Source organism: Epinephelus fuscoguttatus, linkage group LG15, assembly GCF_011397635.1.
Source record: "Epinephelus fuscoguttatus linkage group LG15, E.fuscoguttatus.final_Chr_v1".
In the NCBI taxonomy this organism is placed as follows: Eukaryota; Metazoa; Chordata; class Actinopteri; order Perciformes; family Serranidae; genus Epinephelus; species Epinephelus fuscoguttatus.
Window position 1 is genome coordinate 26,091,753 of NC_064766.1, and position 18,113 is coordinate 26,109,865.

Here is an 18,113-nt window from a genome sequence, read left to right on the forward strand (position 1 = left end):
ACTGCTCCATCCACATGACTTGCAATTACACAGATTTTATTAGCGCTTGTCTTTGCAGTGAAACATTGATCCTAAGTGTCTTTTGACAAGATCAAACAGACATTTTATGGGTGTATTTGTACAAATAACCTTAACTAATCAGAAACATTTGCATGAAATTGACTTATTTTGGGAACAAATGTCAAATTCTCCATTAGCATAAAAGAAGCCATCTCTCCGAGCAAAGCCTGTCTTGACAGGTGATTTAAAGGTCCAGTGTGTAGGAAAGCCAAAAATGGTATGCGTTGCCAATTTCCCTTCTCCACAGTGTTCATAAGCATGGGTCAAAGTTTTCCCCATCAAGTCTGGTTTTATAGATCTTTCAGGCCTCATTTTGTGCGTACGCAATGTTTACACATTGACCCCAGGTGATTTAAAGAAAGATGAAAGCATTCCTTTTATTACTTCCTTTAAGGGTAAATTCGATTTTTTTAACAGGACCTATACACATGCTTCAATGGAGCAAACCGGTGAACACTGAATAAAGCAGTTTCACATTACAAATCAGTGTTTCTCCTGTGCTGTTTGGCCGTTCAATATTAAACTATTCATTCCTTTATTTCCATATAGAGTTTAAGAGTTTGAACAGGGTTCAGCAGAATGTTCAGATTTACAGCGACATTCATGTTCGTATTATCACATAATATTTTTTGCCAACAATAGATATCAAACAAAACCCAGAGACTGCATCATATTAAGTCACTCTAAGCTGTAAATTCATTTCTTCGGAGCAGAAGGCAGAGCCTTTCAGTGCAAAGCCTCTGTGTCTGCAGCAGCCTGTACCCAAGAGTGTGACAGTGAAGAGCGCTCACTCTGCAGCAAAGTCTGGGGACCGAAACATCCCCAGAAGGGCACAGCAAACTGACTGGCAAAAAAACCCAAAAGACTTCAGTTGCTCGAGTTCAAGCAATCTAAACTGCGCGGTCCCCGACTGATGATTTAAATCTTCAACTTTCAGGGGGCAGCCCTACTTAAGCTCCAGATATTCAGGACATTACCTGGAGTCAAATTATCTGCAGAGGTCTCTCCCTCTTCAAAGCAAACAGACCTGAGGGTTTTAACAGGTAGAAACACTGAATAATGTAGTTTCACATTTAAAAATAAATCTCTTTTTCCAACACTGCTCATCATAGAGGGGCTGCTCACTGTTTTGTCTGACTCGGCTACTGCAGAAACAACATGACGATCGTGGCAATCTCCATAGACAAGGAGATATAGATTGATGTATATATAAATGGCTCATTCTAAAGTAATGAAAACACATGATTCTTTTTTTCAGGTGATTATACACTAATATATATATACATATTATATAATATTCTATTTCTGCCATTATATCCCTCTAAATCCTACACACTGGTCCTATAGACTCATGAGGATTTCTTGAATTCCTAGATATGGGAGGGAACACAGGCAACATGTCCCCAAACAAAATCTAAACTCTTGTGTGTGCACCATACCATAAATCCAATATATCGCAGCATGACGTTATATAACTGTACTGGAGCATTTTTCTATTCTAAAAAGTAAATCACATCAATACAGTAATATTATGTCTTTAACGTCGCAGCTGGTTAGTTATGTCTCCAAATATCTCCTGAGAAGAGATTTTCCATGTAATGATTTTGCACTGAAGTGAGTTATTTTATCTACATCTTTCAAAGGAGGGCGTAAAATCACCAGCTGTGATGGACTCACTCGGGAGATCAGGAGAAGGTAAATCAAATATGGGATCATCATTGTCCAGACTGTAAACATAAATCACACATTTTTTTTTTTAGACAAAGGGAAGATTCGGCCATTACAGTCCTTTCATTTAGGTCTTCAAACACACACAAAAACATCTGACGAAGGCTGGATTATTTCAGAAGTGGATAAAACCTAAACCTGGTATTTATGCTTAAATTTTCAGCGACGTCTCCTGTCAGATGGTGAGCACCCGCTAAAAATGCCAAATATTTCACCCTGCACATCACCTGATTCACATTGTGAGGTTTACTTCAAACACAACCCTGAAGCTGACCTCCCTTTTCATCAACATTGGAGAAATTCAATAAAGAAAAGAAAACAAATCGGACAAAAACTACGCAGGAGTCCATGTCCATTGGGTCGTCCTGGCCTGCTGTGGCTGTTATTTGTCCTATATGAGGAGCTGTCACAAGCGTTTGAACTGCACATTAAAAGCTACAAAATGAACCATATACCTACAGCACTATGGCGTATTGCACTTGGTTGTGTTCCAGAGCTGCACCCAGGGGCCCTGGTTATGATACTTTAGAGGTGAACACTGTCAAATGTACAGGCTTACAAAAACAACAAAACTTACATTAGGTTTTTACATTATTCAGTCTGTGTGAATGAACTTTTCCTAGCATTCCCATACACCGGGTCTCAAGGGTTACACTGTGCTTGAGTATGATTGACCCCACCTTTCCATTCTCTTGCCGCACCTTTCACATTATGCTTACTGTGGTTCATATTTTGGAGACAATGTCAGACAAAGGATGACTCTCACCTGCCTTACCTCTTTATCACCCATGGCTGCACAGTTCAGAGGACGACATCGCAGAGGATTTCCGAGGCAGCGTTGAGAATTTGTCTGTGCAACTTGGGAACTGTTCTTTTTTGTGAATATAGTGATGGTTTCAGCAAATAGTTATTTTTTATAAAAGTTACAAACTGTATCGTTAAAGCTAAGATAATCAATGAAATGTCCATGTGTGTTGTGAAAGGGGTTGCTTGTAGTGAAGAAGACAGAGAGATGATCATCCACTTACTTCTACGTTGTTGTTTTAGTTCTTACATCCAACAGATTTGAACTGGTGGCCAGAGGCTTAGCACCAGATTCTGGGCTCTCTGACAGTGTATGTTGGTGCTCCAGCAGCGTCAGCAGTCACTTACTCAGCTCTAACTGTGTTTAGAGTCGAATCAAGTAGTGCAGCAGTCAGTTTTGCGCCTTTAAGAGCTTTGGAGAGCTTCCACATTTTTTAATACAATGTTCCGTCTTTCAACCGATTTATTAGGCCAGTTTTATTTCAGTTCTGGCAGTAAATACTTAGACATAAAAACAAAATGGAAAACAAAAAGAAGCTTTCATTCCAGGCCTTTCCAGAGCCCCCCTCCCGTTGGCACCCTTGGTAATCTTTTCCTCCATTACGATGCCTCTGCTGGTAAAACGTGGATCAGTCTGTGAGAATATGTTAATAAACCGTGCATCCATCCATTTTCAACCACTTATCCAAAGCGAGCAGGCTGAGCAAAATATTCCAGACACCCCTCTTCCAGCTCCTCCTGGGGGACCCTGAGATGTTCCCAGGCCAGATGTGATATGCACTCCCTCCAGCGTGTTCTGGGTTTGCTCCGAGGCCTCCTACCAGTTGGACGTGCCTGACCAAAAGATGGAGTTCAAGTATTTTGGGGTCTTGCTCACAAGTGAGGGTAGAATGAGAAAGAGTGTGAGATGGATCAGTAGTTTGGTGCGGCGTTTGCAGCGATGTGGACGCTGTGCCAGACCATCGTGGTGAAGAGAGAGCTGAGCCAGAAGGCAAAGTTTTCGATTTACTCATCCATCTGTGTCCCAGCCCTCACCTGTGGTCGTGTTAAGTTATGCTGACAGCACTATCTTCAGCTGTACTGACACAACCGCTATTGCGACTAGTGAAGCGTTAGCAAGCAGCTAGCGAGAATGTGCCCATATGTCTCAACTGTTTGTTCATGTTTAACCATGAGTTTTATCTCAGTTTTACTAGGCTGACAACAGGCCTTTTTCATAAGGTGACCATATTTTGATTTCCAAAAAAGAGGACACTCGGCCGGCCACGAGATAGCCTACTTAAATGATACTCACAGTTTACTCAAAGATGCCTTATAATTTTAATATATTTAAAGTTTACATATATGGATAGAAAATTCAGTTATATTACAAAATAATATCTCTCAAAGACAGAAATTCAGATAGGCCCAAACAGAGGACACATACACACTAGAGTGTGGCTACCTGATCTAAGCCCGACGGTACGCGATGGGTCGGGCCGGGTTTGGTCAAAAATGTAGAAATTGTATTCGGGCTCGGGTCAGCTTTCAGTGAAAATGTAGTGTAAAAATAAATAAAATCCTATTGTCTGTCCTGTTTATTGCTTGGGCACTGTTATTTACGTGACAACACCTGAACATAACACACACACACACACACACACATTGGCTGTTTGTTTCTACCTCTCTCCTCGCTGAAGTCTCGGACCTCCAGCCGCCCGCCTCCGCCTTGATTAAACGCTGAAAATAAAATAAAAGAGGGAGGCAGGTTTTTCCTATTTTATCTTATTTTGTTATATTTCTCCCTCTCCTCTCGCTGGAAGCTTTGGACCTCCCGCCTCCCGCTCCCATCTCAAACACGGAGGTCTCCCTCTCCACGGAGCACCCACAGCACACGCCTGGCCTGTTAAATAGCCTGTAACCATAACAACTGTGTGACACAAACTCAGTGCTTTAGTAATTAAATAATGTCGGGCTCGGTCGGGTTCGGACAGAGATATGCTGCCAGTGTTGCACTCTAACACACACACACACACACACACACACACACGGAAAACCGGACATTATCATCAATTTATAAAAAAAACCTGGACACCCCGGACGGGACGTGAAAAATGGACATGTCCGGGCAAAAGAGGACGTTTGGTCAGCCTACTTTCACCGCAGTGGAAAACAAAGCACAGGTGTTACTAATAACATTGAAAATGTCTTGGTTTTATTTGAATGTCCTTGCAAACTATGACAGTGTGACAGTGAGCCAGCACACACAATATCAGGAACCTGGAACCAAAGCAGCTAAGTGGATCATAGTCATCATTCAGTTTTTGCTTTTCATCTAGTAACTTGTCAGAATGTCCAACATGACCGGCCACTTTGTACTTCTGCAGAAAATGGGAGATGGGCAGCAATTCAACGGTCTGGAGCCAGGCAGTATGAATCCGTTTTAAGGGCCTAACACACGATGGTCCTGCCAAACAGGTGCCTGATTAGATCTGATTTGAGGACTGTGGGGGTGGAGGCTACAGATGTAAGTGTAAGCTAAGCAGCCTCACGTGGGCCTTATCCTGCCATCATGACATTTACATCTGAATTCACTACTTTTCTTTAGAGCTTTTTGTACAGTAGCTCTACAGGGCCCTAAACAAGGCCAGCCATGGAAACTGCAGGTAACCATGGCAACAGTAGGGATGCTTCGAGCCGCAGTGAAGCAGTGTTTAAGCCTTATCTTATTCAGTTAGATTTTATTTTAATTGTACACAGTTTTGTTTGTACGTATATTTCTACTTTAATCAGATGTTAGCTGAAGGGGAACTCCTGAGCTTACCAAACCTCTGCAGTCTGCTCCTCATCTCTGTTTGAGGCTTGTGGCTCGAGGCTACTTCTGCTGCTACAGTCGGGTCGCACTGTGGGTAATGTAGGCGTAAAGTTTTGACAAGGAAGGATGTTTATCAAGTCAGTTCATTAGCTCACTCTTTTGATTCTGCAAAAACGTAGCCTAACCTTTACAAATGTATATTTTTTAACAAGCAAAAATACTTTTAACACTTTACTGTTGATATAGGCAGTAATGAAATTAAATTAGTGAAATTTCGGACTACAACAGGAAGTCAGGACTGCAGAAAAGTAATTGGTGCCAGCAGCCAGACCTCAAACCAGGACTTGTGCACCTCCAGAGTCAGGAAACAGGCAGGAAACAACGATGGAGATCCCTCAAACCCTGAACACAACCTGTTCACACTCCCCCCTCTGGCAGGTGCTACAGAGCGCCAAAATAACCAGACACAAGAACAGTTTCTCTCCAAAGGCTGTCACAGTGTCAGGAGGAGCAAACCCTGTGCAATAACCCTGTAACACCAAGCATCCACCTTAATGATCCTTCACGAAAAAAGTTCTTTGAATTGCATTCTTGTGCCATGTGAACTTAAACATTTCACATTTCACCTGATTTCATGTTCAGAAGAAGCATGTAACTTAAATTCATATGTCATAAGAGAAAACGTGTTTTTAGTTTAGTTTTACGTGCAAACCTCAACATGTGAAAAGTTAATTTCACTGGTATGTTTATGTCGAAGAAGAGGACGAAGAGCCAAGCTACAAAACAGTAATAATGACATCTGTAACCTCCTTAATGTTCTCTACCAGTGAAAAGATGAGAACATTAAGGAGGTTACACGCTGTTACAGTTTTTGTTCCCACAGCACTGAAACTTCCCTCCTCAAACTTACAACCTTCTCTTCTCTGATGCCTGCAACCTCAACATCCTCATCCTACTTGACCTGAGTGCAATATCTGACACCATCATCCATTCAATCCTTCTCTCCCGCCTTGAAACTGCTTTCAACATCACCACTCTCCTGGCTCAAGTCCGATCTCTTTGACAGATAGCAGATCATCAGCATAAACTCTGCTCCCTTCTCCCAAATGTCCCTAAAGGTTCAGTTCTTGGCCCCCTTCTCTTCATTCTGTACATTTTCCCTCATGGTCGTCCTGGACTTCAGTTTCACCGCTTCGATGACGACATTCAGCACCACATCTCCACCAAAGCCATCACTACTGCTGCTCACTAACTGCATCACTGAAATAAAATCCTGGCTTCAAATCGACTTTCTCGAACTTTACCGTGACGGATCAGAAGTGGTCATCATTGATCCCAAATCTCTTATCAAATCCACCTATAACTTCTCCCTCTCTATCGAAGGCTCCACATGTCCATAACCTTGGTGTCATCTTCCAACACATCATCAAATCAGCGTTCATCCATCTCCGAAACATCGCCCTCCTCCGTCCATCCTTCTCCTTTTCAGCTGCAGACTCTCATCCACGCAATAATCACTTCCAGACTAGTGCAACATTATCCTCTACAGTCCATCATCCAAAACACTCAAGAAACTGCTCGTCCTCTCACACACTCCCGCACCCGTGACCACATCACCCCCGTCCTTCATAACCTCCACTGGCTCCCCGTCCCCCAGTGCATTCACTTCAAACTCCTCATCATCACTTCTGCCCCCACCAACCAATGCAAATTTGTACAGCACATTTCATGCACAAGGGCAACTCAAAGTGCTTTACAGAGCAATAAAATATAAAAATTGAGTTTAAAAATAAGGTTGCAGTCATTACAAGGTGGAGTAGGCAGTGCAAAAAAGGAATGTTTTAAGCTTTGACTTAAAAGTGGTCAAAGTCAGGGCTCATCTAACATCATCTGGGAAGTTATTCCAGGTCTGTGCTGCATGATAACAAAACACTGCTCAATCATGTTTAGTTCTGACTCTTGGGACGGTCAGAGGGCCGGCACCAGATTACCTCAACATCCCAGATTTTAAGACTCCCCCTCAAAACACACCTCTCCAAAACTGCCTGCATTCTTCTCCACCCTCTCTGCATTGTTTCCCTACTTATGAATTATTTCATCTTTGAATTTTTGTCTGTTCTTTGTTAAGCGTCTTTGAGTATTCAGAAAAGTGCTGTATAGATCCAATATATTATTTTAAGAATGAGGCAGGATGGTGGTGGGGGTGGGTGGGGTTGCCTCGGGCCCCCTAATCACTAAATCCACCATCTTCCTCTGGCACAAAGTGATCTCCAATCTCTAGGACTGATCTGTTGTCTGTTGCCAGGGCAACAGTCATCTCCTGCCGTGCGTAGGGCCCGTCACGTGGGGGCGCCGCGTCTCGGTCTTCGTCACTCACGGTGCGGTGGAGGCAGATAAACCTCCTCACAGCCAGAGAGGAACCTGGGGGAGCTCAAGCGAGGATTTACAGGAGGAGAAGTGCGTAAGTCATAGATTGTATTCCTCCCCGTTGCATCCGACAGTTTGGGATTTATTTATTTTTATTAATGTGAGACTTTTTTTTTATTTTTTTTTAAACAGATCGCATCATCATCATCGTCATTATTATGAAGATCACCGGCAGACACTTGTTGTGCCTCTTCCTGCTCGTGCTCCCGCTGTCCTGGGCAGAGAACATGAAGAAAGATGTGAGGAAGAGTGACAATGACACAGGTGAGGATTCCGTTTTTTTCAATAATGTGTTTAATCAGTGAAGATAATTTGTTTTACTGTGAGCCTCTATAAATGCGTTTAAATTCTGCACTGTGAACGAAAATGATGCAGCTCATGATATAAAGACACATAATGACCGGATTAAAGATATGTAGGTCTCATAGTTGATTTTTTTATTTCTATATTCTATCATGCCAATACAAAAGTATCCATGGGCATGTTCTGCAAGTAATCAGTAAAATTATTAAATAAATACTATATATACAGGGCGGAGAAACAGAGGTTGCTCATTGCTCATGGTTTAATTTTTATTTAATTAATTTATTTAATTATTTTTTTTTAAAAAAAGTACAAAAAACAGTCATAATTATTAATCTGTACACAGGTATTGCTTTTTTAGAATTTCCCACTAATGCAAATATTTCTAAGTCCGATTGTCAAACTCACACTTATCAACACCCAGTCTCTTTATGTGTCATTTATATGTTGAAATCTATTAGTTTTCAGCCTTTATTGCAGGTTCTAGTAGGAGTTAAAACCTTACTATAATAATGATCATATAATTCATTAAAAAAAAATTGGAAAATGGCTTCGATTTAAAGGAACATTTCACCCACAAAATGACCATCTGTAAATCAATCAATTAAACTTTACATACAAACAGAATGCAGCACAAAGTGGGGAACACCAGAGGCAGGGTAAAGACTTAAAACAGGAAACTATTTCAAATCAGCCAGTAAGTAAGTCAATAAATAACAAAAATGAAGAATATTTCAGCTAGAAAAACGGATTATTTAAAATAAATGCATTGAAAAATACACAATAGTAATAGGCCTAAATACAAAATAAAAAAGACATAAAGTTCAATAAAAAGCCAGACTAAAAAGGTAGGTCTTGAGTTTGCTCTCAGGCAGGCTGTTTCACAGATGTGGACCATTGTTTTGAAATGATGGCCCACCGTTGGTTTTTGCTCTAACTTGTGGGATGATTAAAAGGCCACTCCCAGAAGACCTGAGGGCCAGGGGTCATACAATAACAGAAAATCTAATAAATAGGCAGGACTAAGTCCATTAAGAGCTTTATAAACCAACCAGTCATGCAGTGTTACCTTAAATTCATAAAGAAAAAATATTTTTAAACTGAAAATAAAACTTTTTTTGTTTTGTTTTTGTTTAGCATGCATGTGTTTGTGAAGCACCGAGCATACAGTACAACTGGATAAGTAAGATCTGAATTATGCTGCACGAGTTGTGTGAGAGTTTGTTAACAGATGTTTTGATATTGTTTTGCTGTCCATAAGCGCAGTCGCCAATAAAATCAATAAATCAATGTGTTTACTGTTTTCCATGTGGACGATGCGTGAAGAACAAAGTTTACTACATATTTGAGTGAAAACACTATGACTGATTGCTTTTGAAATGGTAATTTTGTGGGTGTCGTGATCCTTTAAAGTATTATCTTTGTTATTTAACCAACCGTGCACATTGTATTAAACCATGACGGCTGCATCTGGTATGATTTTATAATTTCTGAGGCAAAACAGTTTTAAAGCACATAATTGGACAGCTGACAGATTCTGATCCTGAGGTTTCCACAGCTTTGATTTGGGCAGATTATGGTTTCATATTGGTTTGGTTCAGTCTCTATTCTTTGATGGTTTGAGTTGCAGAAAGTCTTGAAGCTGACATAACAAATGTGTTAGCAAGTGGCTGACACACATCCAGTGGACACAAAACAACATCTGCATTCATTTGGAGTCGTGTTTCTGGCCACCTGGTGATTGCTAGCTCAGTACTCACTCTTTTTTCAAGCTCTGTGTCCGATCTCCTCCTCATAGTTTAGTCTGTGACAACACGGACTCTTCAAACACATCTTCAACCCGGCAGCACAGAAGATCTATACAATCAGCAAAGCATCACCAATTCAGTGTCTGACCAAATGTCTCCCCTTCTGTTCCTGATATGACACTAATCATGGCCAAAAAAGTGTTTTTGCAGAACATTATGATGTCATCTTTGTAATGGTGTGACCTTTTGTGTATAAAATGTCACACTTTATCATTATATCCTATTAGACATTTCTGTGAAATCTTGTCATAGTTAGTGTATGAATTCACGAGTTTGAACAAAAACATATTTTGTGAGGCCAAAGTGACCTTGACCTTTGACCCATGACCATCAAATTCAAATCAGTTTATCACTGAATCTAAGTGGACATTTGTGCCAGATTTAAGGAAATTCCTTTAAGCTGTTCTTGAGATATCAAATTTTTTAAAAAACATGTTTTGTGAGGCCAAGGTGACCTTGACCTTTGACTTTTGACCACCAAAATCTTATTAGTACATCCTTGAGTCCAAGTGGACAGTTGTGCTAAATTTAAAATTATTTCCTGAGATGTCGTGTTCACAAGAATGTGACGTCCGTCCAACCCAAAAACATAATGCCTTCAGCCATCGCTGGTGTGGAGACATAAAGTAGCGACAGCGAATCACACAGTGACGTCATTGTGACTGTAAAATTACCACAAACATTATCTTTCCGATTGTTACAATGAAAATATTAATTGATGCAGCTTTAATACAGCTTTAGTTCTTGCCGCAGGGAATTGCACTGAGGGTGTGGTCAGTGCACTGTGACATCATGCTGGGTGTGGCTGACAACACCCAATACCTTTGCCTTGTCACAGGTACTGTAGACTTGAATAAAGCTTAAAATGCTTCTTCTGTGTGCACTGGTGTGTATAACTTTTAAAACTGCATGCACCATTTTTTACATGCAACAAATTTTGTTTTACTTCATCATTTGGGGTATTTTTTTTTTCTCAAAAGAAATCCAACACTGACATTTTCTTTTTATGGCAGTTCAAATATGAAGAAATCGTTAGTTCATAACTTCAAATTTCACATGGCCATAATCAGAGCCATCCTCAACAGGATTAAGTTGAACATTGCAGCAACCTCTGAAGGGAATGATTTATTCATTTAATTTATGAATTTAAAACTGACATTTTCATTGTGTTACAATGTTGGTTGACCTGATTTTCCCTGAACAATAATGTGCAAGCACTTCAAATATGTTCATGGGAACATTTTGAGCAGAAATCAATTGTGCTTCTCAGCAAACCTATTATGAAATAGGTTTGCTATGAAATTTTTAAATGATATTAGGACCTCTTTGGTGAGGTCACATATTCAACAAGACTTGTTTGATATATGATGTGTAATAAAGTGTTGCTGTAATGCCTCTTTTGGCTGCTCCAAGAATCGGTACTGTAATAGAGACGCTAATCGAAATCCAAACGGCAGCTGGCTTGATGGGGTCGTACACTGTGCTGCTGCTGCTGCACTGTGCTGCCCGGTCTTGTCTTTTTGTGTGTTTCCTTTTTTTGTGCCACAATGTCATAAATGTGTTTTTCATTGTGTGAGAAAATGGATGTTTGTCGTTAGAGCACTTGTCAGTCCTGCACAACACATTTTCTGTATCAGCTCAACAGCTCAAATTTTAAGTGCATCCAGTATTTTGAACTGTGCTTAAATATTTCATCTAGAAGAGATCAGGTAAACAATACTGTGAGGTTGTCATTAAGTAGAGAGGAGCTGCCATAATATTATATAATATATAAAAATATTTCACTCTTTTACTCTTTTTATGATATTTTTACCCACATGTAATATTTTCAGGTATAGGACCTACATATCTCTACTGTCATAAACCACTTACAGTTTTTTGAGCTCACAAGTCATGAGGAATTAATCCAAAAGTGGACGTTATCCCATGTTACAAATTAAGTGCATGTGTGTCTTGATTTTAACAATTCAATTTAATACAATTTGATTTTATTTATAAAGTCCAATATCACAAATCCCCTTTAACAAGGAAAAAAATGGTCGAAACCTCAGGAAGAGCAACTGAGGAGGGATCCTTCTTCCAGGATGGACAGATGTGCAATAGATGTCGTACAGAACAGATCAGCATAATAAATTAACAGTAATCTGTATGACACAATGAGACAGAAAGAGAGAGAGGGACAGAGACAGAGAGAGATGCAGGGCATAACAGTAGAAGCATGACGAATAATACTAGTTAACCTGCAAGACAGTGAAACACAAAGGCTCCAGAGAAGAAGCCGAGTTAGTGACATGCAGTAGAGCCAAGTTAGCGAGATGCAGTAACAGGACATGAGTGTTAACAAGTGAAGAACCAACTTTTCAGTCACTGAGGAGAGAGAGAAGAGGCTTGGTGTATTATAGGAGGTCCTCTGGCAGACTAGGCCTAAGTCAGCCTAACTAGGGGCTGGTACAGGGCAAGCCTGAGGCAGCCCTAACTATAAGCTTTATCAAAGAGGAAAGTCTTAAGTCTAGTCTTAAATGTGGAGATGGTGTCTGCCTCCCGGACCGTAACAGGAAGATGATTCCACAGGAGAGGAGCCTGATAGCTAAAGGCTCTGGCTCCTGATCTACTTTTGGAGACTTTACGTGAGCTACAGTTGTAACCAGGCTACAAAAACAGCATTGAGCAAATTGGTAAATTAGCAATATTTCAGGCAACTATTTTTACGTTAATTTCATACTAAGGATGTGATCAGATAATATAGTGCTGCATCATAGGCAACTGGACTTGCTTGAGTTTCTTGAAGATGTTTCACCTCTCATCAAAGAGAGGCATGTGTTTTCAGGGTTAGCTGGGTCCAGGTGATCCAAACCTAACGACCTGGGTCGGTCAGCAACTCATATGTGAGACTCCCGCACAAGGTTTGAAATCCTGCAACTCCATACCAGTCAGTCAGAACTGAAGAAGCCTCTTGGATGAGACGTGAAATGTCTTTCAGAAATTCAAGCAAGTGCAGCTGCCAACGATATGGAACTGAGTATGTTACATTATCTAATCATAGCCTTGGTATGAAATTAAGATAGAAACAGATGCTTGCACTTAGAAATACCGTAACCTGGATGACTGAGAATTTTACCCAATATGAATTATTAAAACTTACTGGATGTAGCAGCTGGTGCATTTGTGCCCTTCCTTGTTGGCAAATATATTGATTACACCGATATAATTAGCGAATTTGACTGATGGAAGTTGCTCAAACACTATAGAGTCTCTATCTGATTTAGAATATAATAAACTAATTGTGCACTGACTCCTTGACGACCAAAACTAAGCTTTACAGTCTATGTTATAGCCACACAGTCCAAATATATTTGCAAGTTTTACTGACAAAAACAGACATTTAATTTATGTATATATAACATTGTACATACACAATTTAAGTAATAAAGCTGTAGAGCTGACGGATCCTGTTGCTATTTCTCAGGGATGTTAAGCACTGCTCTGACCACATGACAACCTGATGATGTTATGATGACATTTACGTAGCAAGAGAAAGACATTTTAGGCTCTCCCCTACCATTAAGCATTTGAGCATTGTGATTTAGCTTGTGCTTTCCTGGTAGGAAAGAACAGGTACACACAGACACACTGAATTAGGCCAATCACACCATGAACATTAATACTAAAGAGAAGCCGTCAGGATGAAAACATGGACAGGACTGGAAAACATGAGGGGAAAAATGGATGTATCACAATTTGTTGTGCAGACAGATGTTGGCTCCTCAGAAGATGTGGTATTTCAAGTGGTCAAGTCAAGATATAAGCGTGATTTGGCATCGGCAGGATGAGAGGCATGAAACAGCACTGAGCTGAAGATATTTTCTGCAAAACAACGAATAAGTTTTAACATCTGGCCAAAGACTAGCCAGAGGTTTTGGATCAGACACAGAAGGGCAGCAGCGTTTAGTCACAGGGCAGAAGGACAGAGGTTGGAGCCAAGAAGGAGGGTCTTTTTTGATTTGCTTACTTTGTAACCTCCCGTTGTGTCTATGTTCTAAATCATATATTTTGATACACTGAATAAAAAATGCCAGGTGCTGAGATGAGTGGTTCTGACTTTGATGTAGGTTGTTTTCGTGATGATCAAAAGAATGGAAGAGAGGGGAGAGGAGGTGTTGAGCCAAATCAAGTTGATTTCCATTGGAACACTGACAATCTATTTCTTTTAACTGCTTCATATGAAATAAATTATTGCCATCTGTGCAGATGATCTGAATTAATTTACTTGAAACGAAAAAACAAAACATTTATGGTATTCTGCATATTGTTTTCAGCGCTGTTTGGCAATATTAGGTGCACAAATCACCGAGAGTCACGATCCATTTTCAGTGCTTAGCTGCCTTCAGCCTTCAGTCTTAGCAGATAATCATCAATGACTCAACTGTCTGTCAGTAAAAATCATTTCAATAGACAATTATCATGGCAATTTGATTTGATTTGTTTCACTTCACTCAGCTGACAGCACATGACCTAAAAAGGGAATTTTGATGATCACCTGATGACAGCTGAGCAAACTATCCTTTGAGGAGGAACATGACATGTGAATGAAAGCTCCAGGAAAAGGTAGTAAATAGGGCCTTAAGTTAAGTCTTTTTCTCCCATCAAACTACTGTTTACAGGATCAAGAATTACCTTTCAATTACCATATTATTTACAGTTAGGTATTATTAAAGTCAAACCTCTTTGAGACATGTATTTCCTCACCTTTTTATTTTGCTATATAGCAACAGTGTTGGGTAAGGGTTACTTTAAAAGTAATCAAAGTACGTTACTGTGTTACTTTTTTAAAAAGTAACCAGTTACTTTACTGCGTTACTCCCTGAGTAAAGTAACTCAAGCACTTTTAAAGTACTTTTGAGTATTCCACATTTCCTATTGGGCAATGGACCACGGGGCGCTGAGCCTACATTATTTTGTCTCCAAAATTAAAGTTATGGACCACTTGCCCTTCACTGAGATCCAATTCTCCCATCACAGCCGTCACTTTGACCAGTAGAGACACAGAACGATCTGCTGCCGTAGACAACTGTATGACAACAACACCCCAGCATTTTTAATATTTCCTCTAGGGATGTTACCACACAGAGTAAAAGGGGGAAATGATGGTGTGAAACAGCAGAGGCACTTTGTCAACCTGCTGAGTTAACGTTACTGTCATTAGCATCAAGCTAGCAAACAATGGTACATCCTCACGGTCGGACATAAAGTAATAACATTAACAAATAGCGGCGGGGCTTTTACTCACCACAACTGCAGAGGCTCTCAGCTTCATTTGAAACAAACTACATTACAGACAGTCCATTATTTATTAATCCCTCTGTGTGTTTATAGATTTACTTTTTATCTGCTCTGTTGTCTTTGTAAAGTTAACATATCGCACCATCATTTCAAACTCAACACTTGTTTCAAATTAAAAGGCCCTTATAACCTCGGCTGAGAGAATCCCTCCATTTTCTAAATAGGCTTTTATTTTGAAACATTTGTCAGAACTTCCTGTGGAAGATACAGTAGCTTGATAGTTTACGTAGGGCGCTTCAAATGTAGCTCCTGCCATCTGCTGATGCTTTTGGGTGACTACAACAACATGTCGGCTGGCACATGAACAGACACACAGTGACTCAAATAATAGTGAAATAATAGTGATAACCCGATGACATCACACACGCCGTGAAAGATGACCGGGGATAATTGGTGAGTACCAGCGTGTAGCGTGTACCAGGCGTAATGCAAGTCCTGAGTCTGAAATATGTCTGTCAGCGAGTCCTACTCCACCTATTTAGACAACGGCAGCATTTCTCCGACCACGTATCGAGCCACAAGCTCCGTGGCTTCTTTCAGACTGATAGGTTTAACGTTATCTCCGTTATTAGAACCAAACGACAGCCGTTGCTGTTTCAGAGCTGAAGGACCAGCATTCTAAAAGTAACGGGAGTAACTGATGTCTTGTTTGAAAATGTACTTAAGTATTTGATTACTCAAACAGCAAACTAATGCGTTATGTTACTCGTTACTGCAAAAAGTATAGTTATATAGTTATACCCAACTCTGTATAGCAACACAAAAAAATCTAACCGGACGAAAGGCCCCATCTGACACCCAGAGTGGTGCATGTCACGACGCAGCTGTCATTGCCAGTTTCAGACTGATGCAGTTCTCATTTTCACAGCTTGTACCCATGTTGTGTAAGTAGTGATAAACTTGTGCCCATCTGTGTAGGTCTTAAAATGAGGTGCAGACCAACAAAAACCCTGGCCCAAAGTTTTATCTTTCATAGTCGGGTTCACAATGTGCATACTCTCTGTTACACACACACAAGGATGCATGGCTGGGTTGCAGGTGGATGAAGTAATACATCGTTAATGGGGAAAATATTTATTACTTTCTCTAAAATCAGAACATATCAGAGAGCAGAGCTGCTGTCCGACGCCCCATTAAGAGAGACGCTGTGCACATTTACACACAAAAAGCAGTGTTACTTCATCGATTATTTAAGGAGCTAAAAGTTCTGTTTCCTCTGTCAACTTTATAACTACAGTTTTTAGTTTGCTGGTTAAATGCCCCAGGATATTTGCTGTAGTGATGTTGCTGCATTATTCAGCAGAGAACCTGATTGGTTGAATTCATTTTACACCCAAAACATACCCATGAAAACCTCCTGACTTCCTTCCACAGCTCAGCTATTATTCTTCAGTGTGCAGACAGCACAACCATAATTGGTTTTATAATCAGTAACCACTAAGACCAATTTCAGGAGTGGGTGAGCAGCCAGTTGGTGCCTCGATAACAACCTCCAGCTCAACACATTTAAAACACAAGAACTCATTTTAAATTTCATGCACAGCCCCCTCTCCAAAACCCCTAAGCCCATCCTCTGAGAACCTATAATCATCTCTGACTCATACAGATTCCTTGGAACACATGAGCAAAAAATTCAACTGGACAATCAATACAGGCAACATTACAAAAACAGACCAGGAAAGACTTTCTCAGGCATCTTTAAACATTTAGAGTAAAATAAAGCCTCCTCCCTCAGTGCACTGCCATCATCGAGAGCATACTCTCCTCAGCACAGATCGTCACCTAGGGGCAACATTGGGGGCTGAAAAATTAAGTCAACATGGAAGTGAGGCTGGCTCCAGACACCAGTCAGTCTGCATATACCCTTTTTCCATACTCATGTGCTGGCTTGGCTTGGTTCTATTTGATTTGGCACATCAGCTGACAGCAGCAGGGATTTACGTCTCCATTACAATAGCTTGAAGTTGGTCTTAAACTGATAACATCAACGATAACCTCGCTATTTTTAGTGTTTTTCCATCACACAGCTCAGCAAGTAAAGTTTACCTGTTGGCAGCTCTTCACTGAACATCTCATTGTGACTGTTTCTGCTTTGATGCCTCCTCCCTGTGGTTTTAGTGGACTTGAAAAGCTTCTAACAAAGTTCTGCTGGCTGGGTGAGAAACACATTTCTTTTCCTATCGTTTCTGCGCAATAAAAGTCACTCGTTATTTTGCGGCATAAAAGATTTTATTGTGAAGCAGCAAAATACAGCAATGAACAGCAGAGACTTAATGAGACTCCTATGCTGCTGAAAGCAAACATGAAACAGTAAAATAAAGCAGATACCTAAAGTAAACACAGGACACAGGAGAGAAATTTTAATTCCAAACCACAGAAATTCAGTGAGAAGCTACAATAGTACTGAGAGCTGAACACACAGAGAGACTTTCAAAAAAATCCTTTCTCTCTGGTCTCCTGCATAGATGTGAGTTGAGTCTTGCAACACATGCTTGTTTCAAGGGGAGAAAGGGGATCATCTGATGTTGGCTGCAGTCGGCGAGACGTCACCAGCTACCGGCTTTGGGGGCAGGCAGTCGGATTTTGGCCCTACTGCAGAGACGGTCAATTTCTGGTGCGGAAATGGAATGGAAAGAGAAATTGGCGTGCCATTGCTTGACTGGGCGTGGCCAAAAGTGGTAATGGAAGAGGGGTAATAGACACCCATGTTAAAATCCCCAACTTCATAGCATAAATTCAGTGGTAAATGCACTGATCTTGTATAGTGCCTTTCTAGTCTTCCGAGCACTCAAAGCGCTTTTGACACTAGGAGTCACATTCACCCATTCACACAATTGAGGTTGAGGCTA

General features: G+C 40.5%; 1 protein-coding gene across 2 annotated transcripts in view; it reads left to right on the plus strand.

The window, feature by feature from the left end:
- asip2b (agouti signaling protein, nonagouti homolog (mouse) 2b) overlaps positions 1-18,113 on the plus strand; it is a 40,151-nt gene that overhangs the window by 15,833 nt on the left and 6,205 nt on the right. Inside the window, exons 2-3 of one of the 2 annotated variants that reach the window (XM_049597516.1) lie at positions 7,692-7,847; positions 7,946-8,077. In XM_049597516.1, the coding sequence (XP_049453473.1) occupies positions 7,972-8,077 (106 nt within the window). In that variant the 5' untranslated portion in view covers positions 7,692-7,847; positions 7,946-7,971. The remainder of the gene's footprint in view (positions 1-7,691; positions 7,848-7,945; positions 8,078-18,113) is intronic. The other variant, XM_049597517.1, reaches the window with a different exon arrangement.